Below are 19,878 nucleotides of genomic sequence, written 5' to 3'. Positions count from 1 at the left end.
CTGCTCCTAACCATAGACATATCTTCTGTGAAAGGATATTCATATAATAGAAGTAAATCCTATTTTTAGATGAGGGAGGCCCCCCCACCCATTAAAGCTTAACTTTACTGGAATAAGATTTGATACTTACCAAATCTTAACAGATTTCAATTAAATTATTTTGGTCTCTATTTTAAAAGGGACTCCAGGTCTCAAATCTTGGTTTCTCCACTTAAGACTCAAGGTTGTTTCAATTTGTTTTGCAACATTTCACTACAATAAGGGAAACTTTTGCCTTTGTATTTGTTGGCCTTTTGAAAATGTTAAGAATGTTCTGTTACCACATCTTGCATTCATAAACAGATATCATGTTTAACCTTTGGACAATTACACTATTCTAAATAGGAGTTGGGTGAGTTGCCTGCTTCCTTCCCCCCCTGAAAGAAGAAACAACCACTTTTTGGTACTTGATTATCAGGACTTGAAGGATGAACAGGGAAACAAAAAACACATCTTCCCTCAGACAAAATGTTGTTTCAAGCCGTTCATTTTGCCATTTACAACTTGCCTAGTTCCATTCCTGGCCAGAAAAACAAAAGCCTCTCATACCCAGTCCTCATCGCTTCCTTGCCCCTGCTACAGCAGATTGTTCAAGGCAAAGATTGGGCTTATAAATCAGCTACGTACACACACGACCTAGCCTCCACCCCCCGCTCCTTTTTCTTCTCTCCCTTCTCTTTTTTCCTTTTTTTTCCTCCTTTTCTCTCTTCCTGTTTCTTTCCCATTTCTTTTCTCTCTCCACCTCCACACTGCTGGATGTCCTCGTCTTGGAACTTCCATTCCAAGATGTCTAGTTTACTCTCTCTCCCCCCAGATGACAGTACTATCATCATGCAGCAAGTAATCACGTCCCTGCCCATACAGCATTCTACATTCTTCAACATATGCAAAAGGGTAACCAGAAGGATGCACTGTCAAATCAAAGCACCACGCTTTTGCTTCAAAGTTTTATTTTTTTATGCAAAGCCAATCAGGAAGCAATCTGTAAAAGTGAAAAATCTCATTTTTACATCTTAAAACTTCTTTCGTACTTACACTCTGGGAAGAGGATTTTTAAGCTGTCTTATTTACAGGAACCTGCAAGCTTCTTTTTAAAAAATATAGGTCTTGATATTAAGTCATTCCTATTTCCCCTAGTAACTAAGCTGTACATTATGCAGTAACTCACTTCAAAGTGCCAAAATAATCAGGGAGTTTCCATTGCATTAACTATACAAGCATTATGTGCTTAACAAATAAGCACCAATACAAGAATTACATTCAACTGAGAATATACTGAATGAGTATAGTAATAAAAAACGTATATTAATATATTAGCCCCTTCACAAACATCCCATATTATTTTTTCTTGTCAAAAATATTACGTTCCTTGGCCCTCCAGTTCCGCTGCTGCTATGTCTGTTTCTTCATCATTGTATATGTTTTCAGCCTAAAGACACAAAGTAGTTTATTACAAGTACAGAAAAGCAGTGTGTACATCTGATTAATGGTTTTCTAAACTTAGAGACAATATAGCTACAGACAGAAAAATTCAGAAATAATCCCCACCTTAAAAAAAAAAAAAAAAAAAAAAAAAAAAGCACCCATCCTTCTTCCTTTACAAGTGGCAAACAGCTAGCTTTGAAGACTTTATGTAAAATGGTTAACCTAACCACCAATACTAATTAGAGCATTATTTACCAAAATCAGATTATTCATCTAGCATACATAATCCTAACCAATTTAAGCTCTTTATCCTACACTTTTGGTCCAAGGCTCATGTTTAGTTTCAGGCACTGCCCTTTTTCTGAAGTTGCCACTTCCAAAATATACAGAATAACTTAAGTAAATGAAAAGGATAAAATAGATGATCTGTATCTGCATTTAGTTGTCATTTAAAACGGCTGTCATCTTCTGGCTAAGATCACTGTCCCAGGGACGCCGGGGCTAGAGGGAAACCCCGGCCCAAACCCAGGGGAAACACCTACTTACCCCTTGCAGGAGTCGAGGGCAGGAGAGGCGCACGCGACGAGAAACCACCCGCACGGTTTATCAGCCGCGCGTACATTCAGCTGGGGCCGAGTGACGTCAGGGAGAGGCGCCACCCGGCGGAAATAAAGCGCGGCCCCGAGAGCACAGGGAGGCTGCAGGAGGATGCAAGAGCCAGGGAGAAGCCTGAGGCCGGAAGCAGGCACCCGCGGGGTGTCTCGGCTTTAGGCAGGGTAAGCTGCAGTAGCATCGGGAGCGGTGAGGACGAGGAGAGCCGCAGCCGCATGGATCGCAGCTGCGGAGCCAGCGCCGGAGCTGGTAAGGAGGCGGGGACGGGAACTGCTGGCGAGGGAGCCCACAGGGGCAACGGGGCCTCAGGACGCGTAGTCCTCAGGCCAGTGATAAGGGGCTGAAGGAACCCACTATCCAAGGTGGCGTTGGCCGGAGTTTCGGGAGCGGTGAGGACGAGGAGAGCCGCAGCCGCATGGATCGCAGCTGCGGAGCCAGCGCCGGAGCTGGTAAGGAGGCGGGGACGGGAACTGCTGGCGAGGGAGCCCACAGGGGCAACGGGGCCTCAGGACGCGTAGTCCTCAGGCCAGTGATAAGGGGCTGAAGGAACCCACTATCCAAGGTGGCGTTGGCCGGAGTTTAGGGGAGGCTGGAGCCCCGTGAGTGCCCACCAAAGGCGTGTTGGCACTGGAGGCCGCAGAAAGTGGGATCCCTCTGCTGAGGGTCCCGTTGGGGCCGCGGCGTTGGCTGTAGGGGAGGCCGGAGCCCCGTGAGTGCCCGCCAGAGGCGTGTTGGCACTGGAGGATGCGGAAAGCGGGATCCCTCCCTCAGGAGCGAGGCAGACCCGGTTAGTGGCACACACCAAGGCAGCTTGGGAACGCCTCTTTGAACAGAGGCGGGCACAACGTGGTGGCAGCGGTTGGATGATGGAGGCCCCCGACCTTGCAAACTTCTCCAACATGCAGGCCATGGCTATCAGCCCCGCTGATGTCCTCAGACAGAACTTGCAAGCATTGACCCAGATCCTAAATTCCCAGCAACAAATGCTAGACCGACAACAGGACTGGCTCCAGCACAGTTTGGCCTCCTTCAAAGTGCCTAAAATGACTAAGGATGATGACCCGGAGGCATATATCGAGGCCTTTGAGCGGCACGCCCTCACGACCGGGCTCGATAGGAGATATTGGGCCAGCCAGTTGGGAGTCTTAGTAGTTGGCAAGGCCCAGGCCGCCTACGGGCCCTCTCAAGGGATGATGCCCTAGACTACGAGCACGTGAAGGAAGCCATCCTGTACCGATTGGAGATTAACCCCGAGCACTACCGGCGTCAGTTCTGGGCCAAGAAGGGACCCGAGGCGAAACAACCGAGAGTTCTGTTGCAGCTTTTGCGGGGCCTGCTGGATAAGTGGGTGAGCCCAACGGGGCAGGACCGAGAGGCATTGGCGGACCAGATCGTCTTGGAGCAGTTCCAGAACGATTTAGAAGAGCGGACACAGCGTTGGGTCCGACAGCATACTCCACAGACCTGCGAGGAGGCTCTAAGGCTAGCTGAGGCTTTTACTGCCTCAGAGGCATGCTACCCCAGGGAGAGGAGGAACCAGGGGCCCTCGATGACAGCCCCAAGACAGCCGGAGCGCCGGCGTCCGCCTGGCCGGGGGGCTACCAGGGATACCGTGTGTTTCTGGTGCGGGCTTAAGGGCCATTTTTCCAGGGAATGCCTGAGCCAGACTGCGGAACGCTGGGTCCCGGAGGGCCGAGCAAGAGCCCCAGCAGAGAGGCAGAGAAGCCAAGAGCTCGGCGAACCGATGGATTGCAGCTACACGGCCGGCGGGGAGAACGTGGCTTGGAGACGTCCTGTTGTCAAGGCCTGGGTGGAGGGTTGCCCTGTGCGAGCTACCCTGGATTCGGGGTGTGCTCAGTCTCTTGTCAGGAAAGACTTGGTACAACCGCACGGCTGGCGGATGGCTCCCCCCGTGAGAATAGCTTGCCTCCATGGAGACACCAAGCAGACTGAGCGCCAATGGGTCCGCCTACGGGTGATGGAGTATCAGGGAGAACTCCTGGTGGGAGTGCTGCCCCGGTTAGCATGTGAGGTGCTCCTGGGACGAGACTGGGAGCCAATATACGACATCCTGGATAGGGTGAGGGACACCGAAGTGGCCCATAAGAAGATCCAGAACCGGGAGGGCTGGTTGGGTGAGATTGAGAGAAGCGAAGGGTCGGCCAACGAGACGGATGAGGTGGACCTTAGCGACCTTACCAGTAGCCTCCTGTTCCGTGAAGCCCAAGAGGAGAATCCAGAAATCGGGGCGCTCCGAGGACAGGCCCAAGGTACCCGAGGGACCCCAGCGTCGTCGCCTGAAGGGTGTCCCCGCTTCGAGGTAAGGGACCGTCTACTTTACCGTCTGCGGGGGGATACGAGGGAGGAAACCGAGAGCCCGCAACTAGTAGTGCCCGCCCGATTCCGCCCAGCCATTTGGCGGTTGGCGCACGCGAGCCCCGCAGGAGGGCATTTGGGCCAGGATAAGACCCTCGCGAGAGTAAGCAGGTGGTTTTTTTGGCCCGGGATGGGGGAGGAGGTGGCCCGCCGGGGCGCAGCCTGCCCCAACTGCCAGAAAACGAGGACCGAACTCCCTCCACGGGCACCCCTCCAACCCATGCCCGTCAACAACCCGTTCTCCAGGATCGCCTTAGATGTCGTGGGCCCGTTGCCCCGCAGCAGCTCGGGCCACCAATACATCCTAGTCATGGTGGATTACGCCACCTGGTACCCGGAAGCGATTCCTCTACGAGCCGTAACTGCGTGCGTATTGCGGAGAAGTTAATAAAATGGATAGCCCGAATGGGAATCCCGCAAGAGATAATGACAGACCAAGGGAAGAATTTCATGTCCGGGGTTTTGAAGGCGGTATGCCGGACCCTCCAGGTAAAACAGCTCCACACCTCGGTCTACCATCCCCAAACCAATGGGTTGGTAGAACGCCTCAACGGGACAATAAAACGGGCATTAGGTTGGTGTATACAAGGGGACCCGCGGAAATGGGACCTCCTCCTTCCGCTAGTATTATTCACTCTCAGGGACACCCCCCAAGACTCCACGAAGTTCTCGCCATTCGAGCTGGTGTTGGGGCATCGCCCGCGGGGTCTCTTACAGGTCCTGAGAGAGGAGTGGGAACAGGGAGAGGGACCCTCCCAGGAGCCAAGGACGTACCAACAGGCGTTCCAGCGGAGAATCCGGTTAGCCCAGGACCTGGCGCAGGAAAACCTAAGAGAAGCCCAAACCCGGCAAAAAGGCCAGTATGACCGCCAGGCCAAAGAGCGAGAATTCGAGCCAGGGCAGAAAGTCCTGGTGCTGCTCCCCACGTCCACGAGCAAGCTCCTAACGCAGTGGCAGGGGCCATTCGAAATTCTCCGACGGGCGGGGCCGGTGGATTATGAGGTTCACAGGCCTGGACACCTTCGGGAAAAGCAGATTTATCACGTGAACCTCCTACGGGAATGGCAAGAACCCGAAGGATGGGCGGCCTTTTCCGAAACCGATAACGAAGACCTGGGACCCCAGGGGTTAGAAGGAGAGATTGAACCCCCTCCAGGAGGAACCCCAGTTAGAATAGGAAAGGAATTGTCTTCTGCTCAGCAACAAGAGATCCGGAGTTTGATGAACGAGTTCCGGGAAGTGTTCCGCGAGGAACCCGGCTGGGTTCGGGGCTTGTGCCACGCTATAAGGACGCCTCCTGGGGCGATAGTGAGGGAAAGCTGGCGGCCCATTCCCCACCATCTCCTGGAGACCATCCCCCGGGAGATCGTTTCAATGTTGAGGCTGGGAGTCATTCGGCCTTCTAGGAGTCCCTGGAGGAGCCCGCTGGTGCCAGTGCGCAAGCCTGATGGGTCTTGAAGACTTTGTGTAGATTACAGGCGCCTGAATGCCATGGTGGTTTTCGATGCATTCCCCATACCCCACGTGGCGGAGCTGATAGAAAGAACAGGGGATGCTCGATATATATCAACCCTCAACCTAGCAAAAGGGTATTGGCAGATCCCAGTAGCCAAGAGAGACCGGCTGAAGACGGCGTTCGGCACCCCGTGGGGACTGTACAAATTCATTAGGATGCCCTTTGGGTTGCATGCCGCCGCCGCAATGTTCCAACGCCTAATGGACCAGATCCTGGCACCCCATGCCGAGTACGCAGCAGCGTATATAGATGATATAATCATATACACCCGGACCTGGGAGCAGCACAAGAGCACCCTACGGGCCATCCTCACAGAATTGAGGCACGCCGGCTTGACGGCAAATCCCCAAAAGTGTGCCCTGGCCCAGAAAGAAACCAAGTATTTAGGATTCCTGGTTGGTAGGGGCATGATTAAACCCCTGACCGACAAAGTGGAAACCATCCACAACTTCACAGCTCCTCAAGGCTGTCGCCAGCTACGGTCATTTTTAGGGCTAACCAATTATTATAGGTGATTTGTACCACATTTCGCAGAGCTGGCAGCACCCTTATCGGAAGCCCTTAAAGGGCGGAAAACGGGGGCAGTCAGATGGACTAAAGAGATGATGCAAAGTTTTGAGAGATTGAAAAAGGCGTTGTGTGAGGATGTTATAAATCACACCCCTGACTTTCAAAAACCCTTTATCTTACAGACGGATGCCTCGGAGACAGCGGTGGGTGCTGTCCTCACCCAGGAAGAAGGAGGGAATGAAAGGCCCATGGCATACGCAAGCCGCAGGTTACTACCAGCAGAGAAAAGGTATTCGACTATTGAACGCGAGTGCCTGGCAATTCGGTGGGCGGTGGACCACTTTCGGTACTACCTGATGGGCAGGGAATTCACGCTGGTGACGGACCATGCCCCACTGAAGTGGCTGAGCACAGCCAAAACCGATAATGCTCGGATCACCCGGTGGGCCTTAGCGCTCCAACTGTATAAGTTCCGCGTAATACACCGACCCAGAAAAACCAATACAGTGGCGGACTTCTTGTCCAGGTGTGGAGACGAAGACCAGATCGAGGACCAAGGAAGTCAAGGCAAGGGACAACCCAACTCCGCAGGTATGACCCGGATGGGGAACAAAGAAGCGCCCCAAGGCATCTTAAGGGGGGGGGGTTATGTCCCAGGGACGCCGGGGCTAGAGGGAAACCCCGGCCCAAACCCAGGGGAAACACCTACTTACCCCTTCCAGGAGTGGAGGGCAGGAGAGGCAGGCGTGCAGAGAAACCACCCAAAGGCAAGGGACAACCCAACTCCGCAGGTATGACCCGGATGGGGAACAAAGAAGCGCCCCAAGGCATCTTAAGGGGGGGGGGTTATGTCCCAGGGACGCCGGGGCTAGAGGGAAACCCCGGCCCAAACCCAGGGGAAACACCTACTTACCCCTTCCAGGAGTGGAGGGCAGGAGAGGCAGGCGTGCAGAGAAACCACCCACGCGGTTTATCAGCCGCGCGTACATTCAGCTGGGGCCGAGTGACGTCAGGGAGAGGCGCCACCCGGCGGAAATAAAGCGCGGCCCCGAGAGCACAGGGAGGCTGCAGGAGGACGCAAGAGCCAGAGAGAAGCCCGAGGCTGGAAGCAGGCACCCACGGGGTGTCTCGGCTTTAGGCAGGGGAAGCTGCAGCAGCGTCGGGGCGTGGGGAGGGGCGAGGCCGGGGAGAGCCGCAGCCGCGTGGATCGCAGCTGCGGAGCCAGCGCCTGAGCTGGTAAGGAGGCGGGGATGGGAACCGCCGGAGAGGAAGCCGGAGGAGGAGCTGGCAGGGACGCCGGCGAGGGAGCCAGAGGAGGAGCCCACAGGGGCAATGGGGCCTCAGGACGCGTAGTCCTCAGGCCAGTGATAAGGGGCTGAAGAACCCACTATCCAAGGTGGCGTTGGCCAGGGTGTAGGGGAGGCTAGAGCCCCGTGAGTGCCCGCCAAAGGCGTGTTGGCACTGGAGGCCACGGAAAGTGGGATCCCTCCGCTGAGGGTCCAGTTGGGGCCGTGGCTGGTGAGTTCCGGGGAGCTGCCACCGTCCCCTGGGGCACTCTCTGGGAACCCTCCCACGGGAGCTGGGCAGACCCAGTTAGCTGCTTGCGCGAAGGCGGCCCAGGAACGCCTCTTTGAGCAGAGGCAGGCACAATCACATTATGTGATTTTCAAGATCAAATATGTACTGTCATGCTTATACAGGGACTCCTAAGATTAGCTGTAGGATGCCGGTTGTCTTGTATTACTAGACAGGATTAACATATCAGCACATCTCACCGAACTGTCCATATCTGCAGTTATTAGCTAAGGATGCAGTCAGAAGTTCTACAGTTTTTTAAAAAGTAAAACCTAAATTCTTGTTAATGCAGCAAATTTTAGTCCAAAACATTGATCCCCATTCTTAAAGATACCAAAAATAAGTTAACACAGAATCAGACAATATGCTCCAAGAATGGAGAGATTAGTAATTTCTAACCTAATTTGTCCTTAACAAAAATACTCAGTGAAGTTTAAGATTATTCAACTTCATTCTCCATATAAGTTAGCCCTCCTGTTCATAAATCTTTGTAATGGCAAGACTACCTTTCCAGTGACACAACACAGCCTGCATCTTAAAAGAGAGTGTGACTTTCTTCTCAGTCATCTAAATCGAAACACACAAGAAGTTTAAAATGTTGGTACTCACCATCTGCCATACTTGCATTATGTTATCCTCAGATACAGAGCAAATTACCCAAGGTTCATTAGGATTCCAACTAAAATCTGAAATCTTGGCAGTGTGTCCTCCATGAATGAACTGTTGAAAAATCTTAGCTTTAGTAATTCACATTTCAGACAACTGTCTTAGAAATTATTTGAAATTTTAAATTCAGTTGACTAGCAAAACATTACATTCAAAAGTAAGATGTAACCAAAATAGAGTTTTAAGATGCAGCTTTAGGAAAAAAATGTGGTCACATACACCAAAACTAACTATCCATTCATTTCTCATTTGGACTGTTGATGGCATCATCTAAAACAGTACCTCTGCTCACAGCATAACATTTATCAATAGTTTATCAACGCACATACTATGATGATGGGTACATAGGCTGCTTCCTGTCTTTTGAAATAGCTCCAGTGTGTTATATTTTACTCCTAAACAAGATTAAGAGGTATTACTGAGGTATTAAGAGGTATTACCATAAAAGCCAGGCAGTACTAACTGTTCTCACACAGTTGCACACAAAATGAAGAAGTTTTACCATTTGCTGGAGAACCTGAATATGAATAAAGTATCCTTCAGGTTACTTTCAATTCTGCATTGTGTTCTAATCCACAGCTATACTTTCTACACATCATCTGATCTTGAGTGGTTAACGCAATGGATCTGCTAGAGCAGTCTTTACAGAACACTTTATCCCCAAGGAACATAACGAACCACAGCTTTACCAATCTGGTAACAGCTACTAAGACACAGGAAATGGGAGGGGAGGGGCACACAGGGGAGGAAGGTCACCTGTTCTGCTATTGTGTGGTTTATTACTGTAACAACAAGAAAAAAGCAAGCAAGCAAGAGATGCTTCCTAAGATCTAAAAATCTCCAAACTAAACACACTATACACATACCAAAAGTTCAGGAGGCCCATCTTCAGCATCCTCTGCAGACTGTTCTTCTCCAATTTTACTATAACAGGAATATATTTAAAATTAAATCTAGGAATTTGAGATAAAAAAAGGGGAGAGGTAGGAAATGACTTAACAGAACAGCAACAGAAAAGTCATTTTGTAAGCAATGAAAAGTTAAGATTAGTCCTTTTATGTTTCCTTCTTCAATTAGGGACATTTACATCAATTTATTTCCAATTCCTCCTCCTGCTGTTTGTTCCCTGCCCTTAGTTTTATTCCTCAGGTGCAAGGCATCAATTCTTTGCTGCTACAATTATTGAAAAGAGGATCTGACTTGAATATGAGTAAGTAGCAGAACCAAGAGATCCCATAAGACAAAGCGGACTAGATGGCCCACTGAGGTCCCTTCCAACTCTATGAAAAGTTATCTTATTACTAATGAAAATAGAAAAATAATAATTGTTCAGAAAGAAAGCTTATAACTGAGAGAAGCTTAGTAAAAAGACATTTTGGCATAATGTTTACTAGTTCTACAAAAACATGAAATGTGACATGTTTAAATCAATCCAAAATACAAGAGTAAGACTGACTGAATATACTAAATTCTTATCTGCTACCTGAACTTGACTACAGATTTTAAATAACGGAAGGAATCATTGTTCACCTTAGATCCCATACATTAAGCCGACGATCAGTACCACTGGAAGCAAGAATTGTTTCATTATGAGGAGACCAGTGAACCTATTGGGAGACAGTACCTCTTGAAAATAGGATTGCAACATTACTGACTTTCAGTACAAATTCTATATTTCATTATTCATTCTAGATTTGACCAATACTGCTGTTGCTAAGCAGCCAAGGAACTGATGAAAACTCAAAATATATCATTACTTCCACTTCATTCCCTCCCCCACTCACCCACCACCACCATTTTGGGCAATTTTCCAATTCAGAGGCAGCTTTTGAGATCTTCCATTTCCACACAAAAATTAACCAACCACAAGAAATATACAATTAAACCTCTCTAACACCACGACATATCAAAGTCTTATTGGTTCTATTTTCTACAAAAGCAAAAACATGTCTGCTTGATTATCCACCATCTACACTCACCGAAAAGGTCACTTACTTTTAAGGCAATGTTTGGCAGAAGAACTGCCTTTTGTTAGTACATTACTGTCACTCCTGAGAGTACACTACCAGTACACTTGAATCAAACTCTCCTTTTAAGATCCATGTATCTTAACTCAGAATTGACAAATTCATTTCTCGGCATCACACAATCTCTAGCTGCAGCTTCAGAACTACATTTCTACTGCTCAGCAATTGTGACAGAGTTACAACTAATGCTATGTGTAGCGGGGGCCTATATTATGCAATTAACTGGTCTATCGTGCACTAAAATTTAGACAGGCCGCATGTGCAAAGTAACTCTCACCGTAAAAATGACTACTGAGCTACAAAGAGTCAACCAGCCTCAAAGTTAGTGCTTGTAAATGTGTAACAACTTTATAGCTGATTTCTATCCAGCTTTAATCTGAACATGTAGCAGGGCCCTAAAGGTGACCCTGAAGGATGCAAGTTACCCCTCCCTCCTGGGGTGAGAAGCCATGTAAACAGTGCCTATTAAATGCTTGTATTCCAGTGCAGAAAATCACCTTCCCTGCTTAAGACATGCACCCCCATTCTGAAGGGCTGATTTTTGGGAAAAGGGTGCATATGGTATGCAAGCAAATAGGGTATCAAGCCTTAAAAGTTTAGGATCAATGCTAAGGTTCACCCAGAGCTGTCCCCTATCTATAGCAATCCCTGAGGTTCTTCAATTGGAATTATCCTATACAGTCTTGAAGTTATTTTGCACAGAAAGATAAACATGGGTAGGTCATGTCTTTTTCCCATGATTTTGTTTCTTTCTTTCCCCAAATACTTTTCTTCAGTTCGTCTGAAGATATTTTGAGAAGACTACTACTTGGACTGTTTATTTTATTCTAACCATATGCAGAAAGCATCCAGAAGAGTTTCCATTGTTTGCTAACTTATTTAAAATATTCTGTATTTTCTTAAGTTTTTTTTTTTTTTTTTTTTTTTATTGTAAGCCTTTAAGGAGGTCAGCATACAAATCAAACACATGCCAATTTGTGTTTACTTCTAAAAAAACCCAAAAAATGGTCTGCTTCATGGATACACTGGAAGAGAAAACCTCTACTTGGAATACGTTGTTCAAATTAAGATTCATGCTTATATTAGTTCAGCAACTAGTTCTTCAAAAGACCTCAACCAAATGTATTACACTCAATTATAATTCCAAATAAATTCTCTCACCACTATACATCTTATTTTTAAATATCACTGGTTTTTAATTTCAACCCACCTGAAAGATTTCATCTTTATGAGACTCAAAAGAGTGCAGTTTTAATTTAAGGTTTCGTAGATCCCACAAAGCAACAGTCTGAAAGGGAAAAAAAAACAAAAAAAAACAGAAAAATGTTATTCTAACAACCACTGAAGTTACTGTCCAAAGTGGTGCCTAATTTTAAATGAGAATATATTTGAAGTATGTTAAAATATACATAAGCAAAAAACCTTGTCAGCAGAACCCGTTGCTAGAATGAACTCGCTGTAAGGATTGAAGGACAGGCAGTTGACCTCAGCAGTATGGGCATCTACAGAATGACTTGGCTTGGATGTAGTATTGGACCTCGTGTCCCAACTTTTTTTTGGATGAAGGAGTGGGAAAGAGGGAAGCATATAGAAAGAGAGACAACAATCAGATGGGGGAAGCATGTCTTATAAACATCCCTAGGCAGAGCCAATTTTTGCAGCAAGAAGTCTGCTTTTGATACAACTCGGTTTAAGTGGTATACGAACACTGGTCAGAGACTTAGTGATCATGTAAAACAACTACCACAAATGTTTTAATTTAGGTCCCAGAGTAACTTTAAGTAAAATATTTATTTCTGTCTAAAGAGTCTCACATATACTTTTTGTTGAGTTCAATTTCATATGAGCATAATTCCTTCCAACTCAAAGCTGACAGATATTCCACCTTTCAGAAAAATCATACAGGGTATATATAACTTTCTATACTTTTATTGGTTCATTTTTACAGGGAAAGTCTGTCAATTCTTTGTTAAAGAAAGCATAGTTTGATTAATCTCTGAAAAGCTGCAAGGAAATAACAAATCTTTAACTGTCAGTTCATCTGAGCCAATGCTATTTACTAGTTTGTTTTAATAAGATGTTAAGAAGGGGTCTTAGACATTGGTTTACAAATCATGTTATTTTAAATATGGCTTGTCTTGCTCAGGTAAAGGAAGAATAATAATTTTAAAACAGAAAAAAATGCAAACCTGGAAGGCTTAGCAGCAGTATGATGGTTTAAGTTACACATAAACAGAACTTGACTTCATATGCAGGTCATTTCATCTCCTTCCATCTACAGGTATAGCCTGTATGTGGCTTTCTCCTTTGCAAATACCAGAACATTTTGAACACCTTGCCTAGGCTGGTGCATTTGTATAAAGGCACTGATAATTGCACAGAATTGTTCAGTTATTCTTCTTTTTCCACTTACATCATAAGTTTCTGATCATCAGCAACAGATCCAAATAAAGATTCATGGAGCAGATGCCATGCCACATCTTCTACTACCGCAGAATGTCCAGTAAAGACTGCTTTTGCATCAACAACTTTGCCTTCCGTTGGTCCTGCACTTATATCCCATAAGCAGACAGTCTGAAGACAAGATTCACGTTTTAGCACATGATGTCATTCACACAGACTTACATTTTCTTGGAGTCCCTTTCAGACAATGTAAATAGGAACAACTAGACTATGTAGTTTTTCAAAAGAAACAACAGCTTCAATGTTCAGTTTTTAGAATCAGTAACATGGGGTTGTTAGGTTTGCAGTCTGGCATACCACCATTTAATTCAATAAAATCCTTGTGTTGCTAAAAGCAAGCAAGAAAGCAAAAAGAAAGCAAGAGTCAAGCACTTTTTCACTGCTAGCAAAACTGTTAAAAGAAAGAGTGCATATGACAATTTCCACTAGGGCCTCCACCCAGGTAGTCCAGCCTCCACTCCTAAAGAAAGCCAGATTTGCTGCAAAAGGCAATAAAAGGGAGCAAGAGGAAAGTATATTGTTTTTGGAAACGGTAACCCATGAATTTAACCCCATCTAAATTACTTTATTTTTGCTGTTTCTCTTTAGTCTTCAGTATAGGAACAAGCATGTTTAGAAGCCTTTTGGGGGGAAAGCCACAACACTATTGAATATCACTCTGATTACTGCAGGGTACATATTAACTAGCTATAAAGAAGCTGACTCCTTTAAGATAAAAATGTAGACTAAAAACAATGGACTTCCAAGATACGCGGCATTTTAAACATTAAGGCGTTCTGAAAGTCAACTGAACTAAGCTACCGGGAAAGAAAAAATAGTCTCAGGACGTAAACTACCAATGTTCTTTAGTTTTCCCTTGAAAAAAAAGGAAGTTAGTTTCTTACATGGTCATCAGATGCACTGAGAAGGTGCCCACTCAAATTGGAGTTCCACGATAAGCCATATCCTTCTTTCTGATGTCCCCTTAACCTCAGGTCAGGATTACACTCTCCACTTGGGTCTAAGAAAGAGATTCTATTATTTCACCAGTATTAGGCTTATGAAACTTTACATTTATCTGGCGGTGCTATTTCTGCATTACAGTCAGAGTACTTATTGTTTTGCTATTAGGAACTACAAGAAAAGTACTTTTTTGCTTTTTCAGCATGACAGTTACAGGTCAGTCCACACAAGTTATTTACAGCTGCAAGTTTGTTCGTTCCACTATTTTAAACATGTATTACCTAGACAAACCTAAGATTAAATTCCCAGCTAAGCCAATAACTTCTAAATTAGCGCACCAACACAGGAATCAAATACCCCAAGAAACTCAGAGTATCTATAAAAAACAGAACTGTACAGAGGTATGAAAATATGCTCTGCATATACTAGCTTCAGAACTAGAAGTTACAAAGTACACCCCAGGGAATTATGCATAGAAAAATTCAAAATGATGCACTGAGTCCTAAAAGATGCACATGGCAGCAGGGAGCCAGCCTAGCCTGCTGGCACGTTCAGACCAAACTGGGCTGGCTCCATGCCAGCACGTGGGGCTTGTGGCACCACAGGCAGCAGCTGCACACCATCAGGCTGGGCAGGCTCCATGCCACCACATGCAGTTTCCCACTGGAGTGCTAGATGCCCACGTGGAGGTACGGAGCTGTCTGGCCTGGCCCAATAACGCACAGTTCCTGCCGCTGTGCCGCGAGCCCGTGCTGACATGGAGCCAGCCTGACTAGGTCAAAGGTACATGTCAGTGTGCTGGCTGGGTTGGCTCCGTGCCATATGCAGCCCCCAGGACTCAGCCAGAGCCATGTGCTGCTGGGGGGAGGAGGGCGGGGCGGCCTCTGCCTGCCACAGCCGTGAGGACCCCGAGGACCCACCGCCTGCTGCTGCAGAGGCTGTGCACCATGGGGAGGGGCCACACCCACCCAACAAACCACATGTCCCCCTCCCTCCCCACCACAGGCAGGAGCTGTCTACTCAAGTGCTACAATGCTCAGTGCCTCCACATGGCAGTCCCAGCAGCCCTGCAGAGGTGGAGGCACAGAGCCTGCCCAGGTTAAGTTATGCAAAATTATGTGTAGTCATATGTTTTATGCACAAAACTGCGCGGGGCACATAATTGCGTAATTCCCCGCGGTATAACAAAGAAACATTAGCTTGGCACTGGATTCAAACTAACTAGCTCTGAACTCACAGACTTGCATTACAGTTTGCAGAGCACAAAGCAATGCCACTCAGGAATATGGCTAAATTAGCCCAGCTACCATGCCACACTAATGCAAATATATAGCTCCTAGTCCTAGAGCTATCAAGCGTAGTGCTAACTCCAGATATCTTCGCACAGCACTGTGTTGCATCTTGTAGATATACCTGCAGGCCCAGATCCTCAAAAAAGTATTTAGAGCCTGAAAACCTTTTAGAATCTGGCCTTTCTGGTTAGTGTCAAAATACAATCAACCTGATGGCTATCAAAAACAGATTTCCACTTCAATCCTGGAAGAGACAAGTATTGATTCAAATAGGGTAACTCACCTGGCTTAGAGGGATGTTTAGTGTAATCAAAGACCAGCACATCTGCAGTTGGTGTTTTTGTAGCAATGATGCAGGGGTTCTGGGGCATGTAGCGAGCACGATTTACTTCACCTTCATGGTTAATCTTTATTTCAGTTTCAATTTTGCCTGTTACTGATCCAAAGCCGCCAAATTCTAGATGTTTTTCATAACAAAAGTTCATTAATCACATCATAAATTATTTTGATATACTAAACCCATGTTCTCTAGGTTTTCATGATGTTTAATCTTGCATGAGGCTCATATTAGCACACCAAGCACAGCAGACTCTTTAAAACATCTACCTCTTGAAAGTAATGAAACTTTTCAGCTGAATGTAATAAGAGAAAGGAATATTAAAGGCAGTAATTTTCCCCTGAAAAAGGGGAAATCTCTTGCCCAAGCTAGCTGTGTACCAGGTAAGCCTACCAGATGATAGACCCAGTGAAAAAACCTTATTTAAATAATTCTCAAGCTACTACACCTTGTTATCAATATAATTTATACTTAGGTCTTGCAAGACATTTCTGCAAAATGTACCCTTTGTTTAGATTCATGCTAGACATGAATTGTTTAACTTAATACTAGACACGAAAGCCATTTACAGTAAGATTTTTCAGCACTCAACTACTCTGTATAGTGTATGCTAGTAAACAAGTTGCAGTATACACGTATGTTAAAACCAGACATTTAATTAAAAAAAATATTTCAAGTAAGAATGTAATTCAATAAGATATGCATTATTTACCACTGTGGCTAGAAGAATACACACTGAAAATGCCTGCAAAACCTACCTCCCTTCTCACTATCATATTGAGAGACATCAAACTGATCATCATTAGGAATCTGGACTCTTGCAACCACCAAATGGTTCTGTTCATCAGAGGTGTGTGTTCCCAACACTAGCCAGTGAAGGGCATGGTCTTTTCCTTCTGGCCTGCTCGATAAAACAATAGTCATACAAAATAGTAAAAGAGTTCAGGGGGTTTTTTTAACTTATTTTTTTTGCTAGCAGTCATTTGACACAAAGTTTGCCCGTGACACCCAATTGGTCTAGGAGACCAGAGATTAATTCAAAGAGCACTTTTTTTCTGCCATATTAGGAATACTAGTATAAGAGCTTAAGCTGAACTGCAGAGGTTCACAGCACTGTAGACATGACAGATAAATCTTTGCCAAAATTGGAGTGACAATCCCAAAATAATTTTATAATGATTTTCATTACTATGTGAACAGCAGAATTATGACTTTTTATTTGCACAAAAAGATTAAATAAAGGCATTTTGACATTAGTACCTGAGAAGGGCAGGACATGAGATTTTTGTTCTCATGTAAAGATTTTCTAAACAAAAACCAAAAACATGAGTAGCTTAGAAAACAATATTGAATGTTTAAATATGGTCTATTACTAGGAAACTGTTGTGGGGAATAAGTTAGAAATTACAGCAGAACGTGCGTTATCTACCAACAACCAAAAAAACATGCCCACAATTTTATGCTGTAACTTAAAAATGGAATCAGGAGACTTCTAGACTATTGTTTCTTCAGTAGCAAATGACGGTTAATAAACTGTGAAAGAAGGTAGCGCATTAAGACTCAAAGCAATTTCTGTGTTCAAGAAAGCAAAGGCCCAGTACAGACCAAACAAAGCTTCTGGAGGAAAAAAAAACCCTAACAGTTCACAATCCCATTGCTGTACTGCATCCAGTGCTCTCCTCACCCCTGTATGAATCTCCCATCATGGCAGATGAAACTCAAAAGGGACCATGTTGGTTTTAAGTGATTTACATATTGTGACACTAGCTATACAATTAAAACTAGCTATTTTAAAAAAGTCAAGCCATTAATATGCGAGGTAAGCAGAAGCACTTCACACAAGGGTCTTAGTTAACCTCTCTCTCTCCTTCCCAGCCTCCTGTTCTCAAGTCCTTGCAAGCCCAAATACTTTCACATGCTAAAATAACAATAGATGTAATGCCATCATTTACACAAACTATGATTTTAGAGGAAAAACAAACCCGCGCCAATTCTCCAATGACTGCACCCCAGTTGTACTGTAAAACACATGAGGAGCTAAAACACACACACACACACACACACACACACACACACACACACACACACACACACACACACACACACACACACACACACACACAGAGCAGCCTTTGACTTTGTTCTGACACCCAGTTGGTATTTTTTTCAAGATGCTACTTGGAACACCAAAATGTACAACCCTTAGAGAAAACGGCACAGAGATGAATATCCTCTTTCACAGCAGGGGAGGGCAACTGCTTTGGCAGATGCATGGCAACATGAGCCCCACACCCTTCCCTTGCCCCATCAGCTGCTCCAAGACCCACCCCTGCCTCATCAGTTGGGCTGCCATCCCTTTCCCTCCTCTCCCCTCCCCAGAGTAAGGGAGGCTGCCCATGTGTGGCAGTCATGGGGCAGCTATGGCTCCTGGGCGCTCTCAGGAGCGCCCCAACTTCTTGATGGACACCTGCAAGGGGCCGAAGCCCCCTCAGCAGGACAAGAGACCAGCAGGCTTCAGCATCTGTGTCGCAGCACGCCTGCCATGGAGCATCTGTCACAGCCTGCCCTGGGGTGCCTCTTGCCTCCTGCACAGGAGAAAACAGCCCCACGTGGAACAGGGCAGGGCCGAGGGGCCCCCATTGGAACGCTCCGAGGCAGGGCCGTTAACGGCCCTAGAAGGCTCAGGGGCAGGACTGTTAACTGCGGCCCCGCCTCGTGTGCCCGGGGGTAGGGGAAGGGGGCCCGCCTCACCTGGTGACGTCAGGCAGCCACTGCACGGTGAGGCTGGGCCACTCCAACGCGTGGGTCATGACCAGGTCGTACAGGAAGGGCGTGTTCTTTTTCCACACACGGTACTCCTCACCGATCACCCGCTCCTCCGCCGGCTCCTCCGCCACTGCCGGCCCAACCGCCGCATCAGCTCCCGGCCAATGGCTCCCTCAGCCCGAGACCCCCTGCCCTCCCCGACCTCACTTCCCCACTTACCCTCCCGGGTCGCCATCGCGCGAGGGGTGGAGGCGGGGCCGGACTCGCGCCCCGCGCCAGCCGCTGCGCAGGCGCGCTCAAGACGCCCCGCTCCGAACTCGACTCCCGCCTTCCCACCCGCGCGCATGCGCAGCACCCACCGCCCCGCCTCGACGCCAGGACGCCGCCTGCGCTTGCGTCCGCCTCCTGCGACCGGCCTCCGCGGAACACAAGAACCCCACCCCCACTTGCCCGCCGGCGACCGAGCGTCGCCTGCGCACGCGCCCTCCTTCCACTCTTCTCCTTCCTGACGGCGTTAAGCGCATGCGCAGTAGAGTGCAGTGTCGTGGAGGGCGGGGGGAGCCGTAAACGGTGGACGTGGCAGATCAGCGCCCTTTGGCGGAGGGTGCTGGGCACAGCCAGCGTTGGCGGGTGTCTGAGAATTTACACCGTCATTTCAACCCTTCTACGATGTACAATCAATAATAGGAAAAGTGTTCAAAACGTACAGTACTTTTTGAGGCAATAATGGAGGCAACTAACATGCAAAACCCGAGTCACGACCCACCCGGAACCCTCTGGGCATGTTGCTGGTACTCCCCCATGACTGCTTGCTTTGAAATAAAAACATGTTTCAACTTGCATGACCCACACCTCACTCACTCCCTGGCCAGTTGCAGTGAGTAATATAAAATAAATAAAAAAGGCTTATCTGCATACTCGTTTGCATGTGTCTGCATAATTTTCAGTGTATGATAGTTTTTGAGCAAATATGATAATTTAATATTTAAGACCTGGCAATGCACATCACACAGTGGCTCCCGCCCACTTGTCCCTAAGTCACCTGGGCTCCTGCCCCCACAGGGCGGCATCACTGGGCGCTGCTGCCTGTCTCTGAGGGGGCGCTTCAGGATGCTCTTTTTGTCCCTCTGGTGTTTGAAACCTTCCTGCCAAGGTTTCCCCCTTTGCTGCCAGGCCCAGCAGATGCTTGGCACTTTGCTCCTCACCAAACGAGGGCTGGGACTCGCCCGTCCTCCCCAGTCCCGGGATACCTGCCCCAGCCCCCTGGTTGGCCAGACTGTGCCTTGCCACCCACAGAACAAGCTCAGCTCACACCCCAGCGGCACAGAAGTA

The 19,878-nt window shown here is 47.1% G+C and overlaps 1 protein-coding gene across 1 annotated transcript; it reads right to left on the bottom strand.

The window, feature by feature from the left end:
- Positions 1-972: 972 nt before the first annotated feature.
- RBBP7 (RB binding protein 7, chromatin remodeling factor) lies at positions 973-18,915 on the bottom strand. The gene is made up of 12 exons (XM_006021231.3): positions 18,766-18,915; positions 18,532-18,676; positions 16,539-16,681; positions 15,727-15,900; positions 14,094-14,209; positions 13,160-13,320; positions 12,169-12,295; positions 11,957-12,034; positions 10,250-10,326; positions 9,586-9,643; positions 8,663-8,773; positions 973-1,468 (listed from the first exon to the last, which is right to left on the bottom strand). The coding sequence occupies exons 1-12, from the start codon at positions 18,890-18,892 to the stop codon at positions 1,400-1,402; spliced, it is 1,386 nt and encodes a 461-aa protein (XP_006021293.2). The 5' UTR covers positions 18,893-18,915; the 3' UTR covers positions 973-1,399.
- Positions 18,916-19,878: the final 963 nt, after the last annotated feature.

This window comes from Alligator sinensis, unplaced genomic scaffold (assembly GCF_000455745.1).
Source record: "Alligator sinensis unplaced genomic scaffold, ASM45574v1 scaffold583_1, whole genome shotgun sequence".
Taxonomy (NCBI): Eukaryota; Metazoa; Chordata; order Crocodylia; family Alligatoridae; genus Alligator; species Alligator sinensis.
This window is presented reverse-complemented; position numbering and strand designations above follow the sequence as displayed.